The following is a 9881-nucleotide window of genomic DNA, read 5'->3' on the forward strand; positions in this document are numbered from 1 at the left end:
TGCACATAGTGGGAGTTTAGTGCACTGCTATCTTTGTTATATTTGTTTTAGTTATTGTAATCGGTTCGAGCTGTGGAAACACTCTCTTGTAGAAATACAAGATAAGGTTGCGTATAATAAAATCTTTGTTGTCCGATTTTTCTTAGGATTCTAAGCATAGCGACTTAGCGAGAATTTAATGCATTGGGCTGTCTTTTTTACATTAATTTGGTTATTATTGGATTAAAACCAAAGTGACATATTTCTTTTATTACTATAATTTTCGCTAAATTTTTTTTATTTATTATCATTGTTCTCATCAAATATATTAAATATTTAACGGAAATAAAAATATTCACTTTTAACAAACTTAAAGAAACAAAACTACTCAAGAATATATAAATCGAATCCTTATCAATAAGCATGACTTTTAATTTTCATACAATCACTTAATTTAAATTTTAATAAAATAATTACTATTATTAGTAGGAAAGAAGTTTTTGCATATAATTTATTTTTTTTATCTTCCCTTTTTCCAGGAAGGTACACTTATGCACAATTTTCAAATATAGGAAAGTGCATGGAAATTGTTTAACTCCGTTAAGATAAATGTGGTGGTTTAAAAAAATTGTCTTCTTCCCTACAAAAAAGAATATATTAAAGATATATAATTAAAAAAATGAAAAAATTATATATAAAGATATATAATTAAAAAAATGAAAAAATCTACTCAACAATCTAGATTCTTTAAGCATTACTTTTGCAACAATAATTTAAGACATGGAGTTTTTTTAAAAAATAAAAAAAATTGTAACATTATTTATCTACTTTCAATTAAATATTAGTAGAATTTGTTGTCCCATCAATTTGAATTCGCGTTGAATAAAAGAATCTATAATTAAAGAGCTTCTTCATTTCCAAAGTTTGCACTTGAGATTTATGTTTAAAGATGGGATCTGGATTTAATCGAGTCTACTTATAAATATTGTAAACAAGGTTTTTCATCTTAATACGACGGCGGCTAGGATTTGCTCGAAAAATACATTTTGCATCATCTAGAGAATATCTAGATTGTTGACAAAGAAAATCCATCTACTTTATAAGATTTTATTATTACAGATCGATAAGTCAAACCCATAAATCTTAAAATTAAATATTACAAAAAAAAACAAAAAAAACAAAAAATTTAAAAATTATACTTTTGTTCTATTTGTGAAAAGGAAGTAAAAAGGAATAAGCTAAGAGGTCATTGTTTCAAGATGTTTCCCGGAAACATCACCAAGTGTACAACACTATCTAGATTCCATTTTCATTCGGTGTTCGATATTCATATTATTTTATATGGTATTCGATATTTTAAAATATTACCAGTATAGCTTCTTTATCTCTCCAAACTTCACTTAAAAAATTTCACTAGATATGTTATTATCGTTATACTTATAACTCAAACTTGACATATCTAATAAAAATAACGTGATTTTATTCATTTCACCGTAATTCTCGGCAGTTCAAATATGTATTGAATAAGTCACCTATCTTATTTTGTCCAATGCCTCGTGCAACATGTGTTAGCACTATATTTATTGTATATACTTTTTTCTATAGATATATAGGACACCCATATTTATGATTCTTTGTCCTATTTTGTGTATCTTTTTTTTTCTCTTGAATTATTTCAACACGTACAAGCACATTTATTCTTGTTTGACAATAATAAATATTCTACCGACATAAGTTATGGCAGGATGATTTAGAATTTTTTATATTTAATCGGAGATTTTGAGTTTAAATTTTTAAAAATAAAAATAATCAATTAGGAGTGTTTCCGCTAGAAATGTGTGTATAATATATAATTAACGAGAATTCAATAACCTTTGTATATGCATTAAGATATTTATTAAATATTTTACTATAAATTTAAATATATTATAACTTGTGATCACGGTAAGAATTTGTAGACTGCCTTAGTACGTAGGCTTTGTTGTGTTTCATTTGCTTATTACTGACTTTTCGCGATTAATCACATCTGACTCCTAAAAAATTTGATCCTTTTAATGATAAATATAAATTAACAATGACAACATTATTATCATGGTTATTCAAACAAATGATTAAAAACACGTTTAAAGTATTATTTTTTTCGCGAGTTTCACATACCAACTATAAATTATTATTTTTCTTGCATGAACTATCACTATATTTCATTTTCTTACTTGGACTATCATCATCTATGTATTAAAAAACACACATTGAAGTTAACTAAGTACGTCAACATCTATCTATTGTTCCTTTTTCATACCTTAACCATCATAATCTATTAAATTAAGTGTATTTTAATACGTAAAAAATACTTGTTTAAGTTAAAAAAAAGTAAACAACTGAAAACTATGATGTGAAACTCGCAAAAATATGATAATTCAATATTATTGTTATTATTAGTTGTGTGCTAGAGTGAAGTAAAGATAACATAAAGAATAAGGAGCACAAGTTGATGGAATAAATTAAAAGTATAAGATTATATGCAAAGCTTAATTAAAAACATTATTTAATAAGTCACAATTAATAGGCTATAGCTTTTAGGTGAAGGACTTATATACTCCCTCTGTCCACTTTTATTTGTCATGTTGCGCTTTTCGAAAGTCAATTTGACTAATTTTTAAAGTTAAATTAGATTACGTTAATTCGATATTTTTAAAAAAAAAATTAAATATTCAAAAACTATACGAAAAGTACTATAAGTTGCAATTTTTTGCATATCAATATGATGAAAATATACATCGTAAAATGTTGGTTAAAGTTCTTATTGTTTGACTCTAAAAAAGGAAACCATGACAATTAATTGTGGACGGAGGGAGTATTATTTAAATCATAAGTGGAAAAAATAAGGAAAATTCGAGAATATTTCAGACCAAATCAACAACACGTTATTCCTAATTATTTGTTATAATAAAAATAAATAATCCAAGCACTCAAAAAAAGAATTTGGAGTCAATAATTATTATTTTTTAAATATTTTAGAGTCAACTAATTTGGGACCATGAACTCATATAAGTCATATTCTGCGGAATTTCCATTTAATTAAAGATAATATTTGTACTATTTTTGTTTTTCAAAATTGATTTACTATAGTTCCAATTTTATGTCAAACATGTGATTGGATAAATGAGATTCTAGAAAAAAACTTGACTTTTCTTGTGATACATTTTTTTTTTATGTTGAATAAGTAAACGATCCAAATTAATCACTTTTATGTAGTTTTCTTGATGGTGATTTTTTTTTTTGATAAGATCATAGAGGTAGGGTATTACATATCAATCCATTTATGATATTTCTTTCTTCGTTCATTTTTATTTATTTAGTATTACAAATAAAGAGATCATGATAAAAAGTACACCTGAACAATTACTTTTCAATGAGTTTCACACTTCAGCTATCAACTAATTAATTTTGAGGCGTGTTTTAATTCATAGATGGTAATAGTTTAGATAAGAAATAAAAAGAATAACTAATAGTTAACATGTGAAACTAACAAAAAATAATTGTTCATGTATGTTTTTTATTTTAACTCACAAGTGAATTTTCATTTTTTATTTATTCACTTTAGTATATCGAAGAAAAAACACTACTTATTATTTTGTTCTTGGTATCAACTCACACATATAAGTATATCAAATCAATGAATATATAATCATTAATATGAATATACAATATTATCACTTAAACATTATAAATTAATGTATATATTCACTATATTATTTAAATACAAAAAATTACATAAATTTAGTATAAATAACTAATGATGATAAATATTTTTTTCTTCTCAAAATATGTCACGAGTAAAATGGTGTTAGATTTTAAATAAATGGTACTACAACTTTAATGCCCCTTTATGTACTTGCCACTACTTAATATGTCACGAGTAAAATGGTACAACTTTAATGGTGTTAGATTTTAAATAAATTGATGGAGGCCACGTGAATTTACCTTTCCTACCTTTATATATGTGGATATAAATCTATCTCTTAATTCTTCTCTTCTAATATTTCATCGTAATTCAAGAATAACGTACTTTTCAGATAAGAATAATGTAAACTTTTTTGAGATTATTTATTCTTCGTAAAATGATTTTGTGGATTTTAAGTATTTGATTGTCAAAAAAAATCCGGTCACATCTCACTATAACAAAAATAGTTTTTAGCAGCAATAACTATGTACATTAATAAAGAGAGGTAGAGTTTTTACTGACATTAGTTGATTGCCATTGAATTTAATGTCGCTATAGGCATTATCGACATTTATAAAGAGTGCTAATTGCCTCTAAAAGAACACATCTAGTGGCAATTCAGCTATTGTTATTAATTAATTGTCGGTAAATATCATTTTTGGTGTAGTGTCTTGATATGATCTTTGTGATCAATATTTTATGAGTTTATAGACTTTTCGAGATGCATATTCAAGTGATGTAGGGTTTAGGTAAATTAAAGTAGTATCCAAAAATCCTAATTGAATTAAAAACTTCTCTGGTAGAATCCCACAAAATTTCGAATGTAAACTCCCCATAATTTTGTAATGTTTGAAATAACAAATTTATGTTTGATAAGTGGATTTATCGTAATTCATGTAATCATCATTAAGATATCGGCGGATAATGATAATTAGTTGACTATACTAATGAATAATTATATAAAGTCACTTGAAATTCTTAGATGGAAGTTAGAGGCCGAAGGGAGCTTTTGAAACAAAAATCTTAAGTGACGGTTTTATTATAAAGAAGTTTTGACATAAAATATTATTTACGATTTGATTAGGAATGAGCATATCTTATAATATATGAGTTAGAGGACAATTTACATAGTTCTACGAATCTAGTTTTCAACGGACTAAATCGTTTGTCAACCTGACATTGAAATAAAGAATTATAACTATTTTACAGCAGGTTGTCCAACCAAATTAGGTCACGGATCAGGTACTAGAACATAAATTAAGAAATACCAATTCAAATTGTGTATTTTTATTTGCAAATTCACTATCTTGATTTGATATAAGTAATACTTTCGTAATTAAGTTTATTTTGTCTTTTGAAAGAAATTCGAAGATTGTGAACCTCATTCTCAAGCACCTTCAAAAATTGACCTTTTTTATCCTTAGGATATATTTAGTAAGAATAGATTCAATAAAGGCAGTTCATTTATTCATAGCTATCCAACGATATTTGTCGATCCAATTACTGATAAAATACCATATCAATAACCTTAACTTAACATAATCATCAATTTCGCTTCTCCTTGATTAACTTTCATGATCATCCAATTTTAGATATATTGTGTCCTAAATAAATCTAACTATTATTATTTGAATATTTAGAATATTTCTTTCCTAGAAGTTTACTACTATCACACTTTTAAATAAGTATCAAAATTGTAACCAGAAAACATAAAATAAAATTAAGTTATTTTAATAGTCAATTACTATAAGTTGAAGGATTATTCAGACATTATTGAAAGAACAAAAGAAAAAAGAAACTAAGGGGAAAGTTAACAGAAAAGAGAGTGGAATCTTATTAACTCAATTGCTGACTATCTAAATTTTATATTGTACTAATATTTGTAATCATTTCATCTTAAAAAAAAAAAAACACTCATAAATAAATTAATTATTTTTATAGACCAAGCATGTAAAAAAAAAATTTTAATATGAGTGGCGGTATGATTCAATCCCAGCACCTTCATCTGCTCTAAAATTCTATTAAAATATATGATCATCTCATTTAAAAGTTTAAAATATTAATTATATTATTAACGTCTTGTTGATAAGTTTTCGATACCCCAACTTTAAATCTCCTCCCTCATTTTCCCTTTCCCTACTCCGAAAGGGCAAATATCGTAAATATAAAGAAGAATAAGGGCAATTTACAAAATATAAGGTAACCGAGGAACACGCAATATAACAGTGTCTTTTTTTGATTTTCCCAAGAAAGAATACAAAACGTGTTTGAAATATGTCTTTTTACTTTTTTGTTTTTTTCTTTTTGTCATTTAATTATTTCATTTCCTTTTCAAAATCAAACAGAAAAATAATTCAAACAAACATGTGTTTCTCATTAATAATAATAATAAATTTAAAAAAAACCCCACAGCTCACCCTCTCTACCCTACCCCTACCCACACCACCCCACCCCCTTATATATACACATTATACTCAAAACATTATTCTTCATCCAAACAGTTCACAAAAGCATTTCTTGATATTTCAACTTTTCAAAATATTTCATTTTTGTTGCTGGAAAAACAAAATGGGGTTATCGGAAAATGTGGATTCCGGCAAGGTGGCCGGACAGAAATCTCAGTTTTCTCAGACTTGTAACCTTTTGAGTCAATTCTTGAAGAAAAAAGGTTCTGTTGGAGATCTTAATAATCTTGGTATCTACAAAACTACTTTTGAACCAACTGGTATGTTCTTTTTTTTAAAAAAAAATGTATTTTTTTAAACTTTTATAGATGTTTTTGTGAATAATTTTTTGTTAGTATAATGTTTTTGGTTGTAAAGATTGAAGCTTTTTTTGTTTTGGGGAGTATTTATTCATGTTTCTTGTTGCAAATTACTCTGGTATGGGACACTTTTCGGGTTTCGAGATTTAAATTAGTTTATTTTTTATCATAAAGTTTTCATATATCTTTTAATTATTGTGATTTATAATATTTTTTTAACGTAGTTTATAAATATATAAATTTCATTTTATTTGAAGATTTCAGGTGTAAATTTTTGTTTAAACTTAAACCGATTGACTTTCGAAAAATAAAAAGTGACATATAAATTGAGACAGTAAGTAGCTTTTTTTGGTTGTTGAAAGGATTTGTTCATGTTTTTGGTTGCAAGGATTATAGCTTTTTTGGTTTTGGGGAGTTTTTATTTGTGTTTCTTGTTGCAAAGATTGTAGCTTTTTTTGGTTTTTGAAAGGATTTGTTCATGTTTATGGTTGTAAAGATTGTAGCTTTTGGGTTTTTTAAAAGTATTTATTGTTCGGAAACAGCCTCTGTACCTTCTCGAGGTACAGGTAAGGTCTACGTATATTCTATCCTTCCCGTAGCAATTACTGGGATTTCACTGGGTATGTTGTTGTTGTATTTCTGTTCATGTTTTTGGTTGCAAAGACTTAGCTTAGGTTTGGTGTAGATTTTGAAGTTGAAACTTAAAAAAAAAAAAAAAGTTGAAACCTGAGTTTTTGAAGTTGTGTTTGGATGCGTATTTTACTTGAAAAAAATTGAAGTTTTGTGAGTGAAATATGAAAGTCCGGGATCAGTTTTTGGGAACTTGAAAATATTTAAAGATCTGATCAAGTAGATATTTGAAGATTAAGTTTCAAAATTTATGTTTTTGGAAGTATTTTTTTCATGTTTCTGGTTGCAAAGATGAGCTACAAGTTTGTTGACGAGTTCGACATAACTCAATAGTTTTGGTCAAAACTTTTTATTTGTGTTTAAAGTTTTTACTTAATATGTAAATAGTGCTAATTAATAGAACAATAAACTATCTTTTCTGAAATTTAGAACTCATAAAATCGAGATCTTAACTCCGCCTCTCCTTTTTGGTTTTTGGAAGTATTTTTCATGTTTATGGTTGCAAAGATTGTAGCTCTTCTAAACAGGGTGGAGCTACAAGTTTGTCTACAAGTTCGACACAACTCAATAGCTTTTGATCAAAACTTAAAAACTTTTAAACACAAATACAAACAGTTTTCTTGAAAATCCTCATAAACTCGAAATTCTAATTCCGCTATGTTCTTATGTTTCTGGTTACAAAGATTGTAACTTTTTCATATTTGGTTTCTGAAACTGATTAAACTTTCCATGTTTCTTGAAAACAGGATCTCAACAAACTGCTACCACCACTACAACTACTATGAATTTGTTGCCAATGATTGAGAAATCAGGTGATTCATCGTCGTCCGTTGAAACAAATCCTCAAAAACCCATGAATCTTTTCCCTCAAGAATTTGATTTCTCCAAAGAACAATCCACAAAAAAGACTGAATCTTGGATATCTGATCAACCAGAAAAGGCACAAATGACCATTTTTTATGGTGGACAAGTCATTGTTTTTGATGATTTTCCAGCTGATAAAGCAAATGAGATCATGAAATTAGCCAACAAACAAAACCCCACAAACAACTTCACTTATACTATGATGAAGAATCAAAAAACAGCTGATCAATCTGGTGCAAATTTTGGTAACAAATTGATTCAAGAACTCCCAAAAGTGTCAATGCCACAGACTTCTGTTGCTGATTTACCAATCGCCAGGCGGAATTCACTTACAAGATTCTTGGAGAAAAGGAAAGATAGAGTAACATCAATTGCACCATACCAAATCTCCAGCAACAAGAAATCCAAGAATGAGGAAAACAAGGCATGGTTGGGATTAGGTGCTCAATTTGTTAAAACTGAGCTATACTTTTAGTTACTTTTCTTGGTATTTCATTTTTTGATGATTGAAGAAGGGGAGTCTTGACGTGACGTAACTGGTAAAGTTAGTGTTATGTGATCAAAAGGTAGCAGGTTCGAGCTGTGGAAAGCTGTCAGAGCTTAGTACACCAGATTGCCCTGATGATTATAGTATTGCTTTGATATACTACTATTAGATTACCAAGTTTTTGGTTTTTTTTTTTGTTCTTTCTTTTTTTGGTTGGATTCAAGATTGATTGAAGCCACTTTGATCTAACTATGAAATATTATTTTTAACATTTTTTTGTAATCAAGACTAAGGATGTTTGTTGCTAAGTACCTCATATCATATATATATGTACTATTATTTAAACTCATCAAGGTTCATTGCTTTTGATTTTAGTGTCTTAAGGCAAGTTACTTTGTCTTTCTATTTGTATTTGTGTTGTGATTTTCTTGTATGGCTCTAGGGTTTTTTCTTGAAATAAAGCAATAAATTGATATCATTTTCAAGATTTGAACTTATGGGATGAGCTCAAAGTATTGCTCGAACTCTTCAAAAATGTAAATCGGGATCATGTCAATCCTCCAATAATAATACACTTTGGAGGATCTGACACGAATACAACATCATTTTTGGAAATTTTGAGCAACATACACTTAAATCGTAGGTTCAAAATACAAGATCAGAGTTCAAATTCTAATAGAAACATGACTTGTTAGGTGATTTATTTTAACCTTGATGTGTAAAATTATTAAGTATTTAGTGAAATAGTCAACTTACACAACCAACTGGTCTAGATATCACCGTCATAAAAAAAATGGATATACAAAATAATATGAACTTAAAAATGGGAAATGGAAATAATAATCAAACAAGGTACACCTATAAGTAGGGTAAGGTCAAAGATGCCTGCTAGAAATTTTATATTATGATTTATAATTTGATATGTGTTTCACATGATATGTTATATTGTATAATTGATTTGGTATGACCATATTGTTGGCCTCCAATAATTGACCAAATACATAATTTCAGAAATTTTTGCACATTTTGCTTTGTTCTTCTTGGCCAAACTCTAATAATGTTTACAATACCCAATTAAAGTCAGAAATTGGTGGCTTTTCTTCATTCAATTAAATGCACTCATTACAATTACGAAAATGAAATGACGTCCCGACTTGGTACGAGATCAAGACTCCTTACGATTTACACCAACGATAGTATTGAGTGGCAAGAGATTGATTGAAATGGCAAATCCAAACTCTATAATAACATATATTTCATTTACCAATTTCCTTTTTTTTTTTTAACTCAATTGAAAAGGCCATTTAGCTAAAGAACATTTGTAATGTGACCATAAAACATATTTATCTCCCCTCAAATTTGACCAAATCTTCTCCTTCATATTCTTACATTCAACCCCCCCCCCCCCCCCCCCCCCCCCCCCCCCCCCCCCC

General features: G+C 27.9%; 1 protein-coding gene across 1 annotated transcript; it reads left to right on the forward strand.

The window, feature by feature from the left end:
- The first annotated feature begins 6193 nt into the window (after positions 1–6193).
- On the forward strand, positions 6194–8734 carry LOC125862240 (protein TIFY 10A). Its single transcript, XM_049542271.1, has 2 exons — positions 6194–6428; positions 7844–8734. The coding sequence occupies exons 1-2, from the start codon at positions 6272–6274 to the stop codon at positions 8434–8436; spliced, it is 750 nt and encodes a 249-aa protein (XP_049398228.1). The 5' UTR covers positions 6194–6271; the 3' UTR covers positions 8437–8734.
- Positions 8735–9881: the final 1147 nt, after the last annotated feature.

Source organism: Solanum stenotomum, chromosome 4, assembly GCF_019186545.1.
Source record: "Solanum stenotomum isolate F172 chromosome 4, ASM1918654v1, whole genome shotgun sequence".
Classification (NCBI taxonomy): Eukaryota; Viridiplantae; Streptophyta; class Magnoliopsida; order Solanales; family Solanaceae; genus Solanum; species Solanum stenotomum.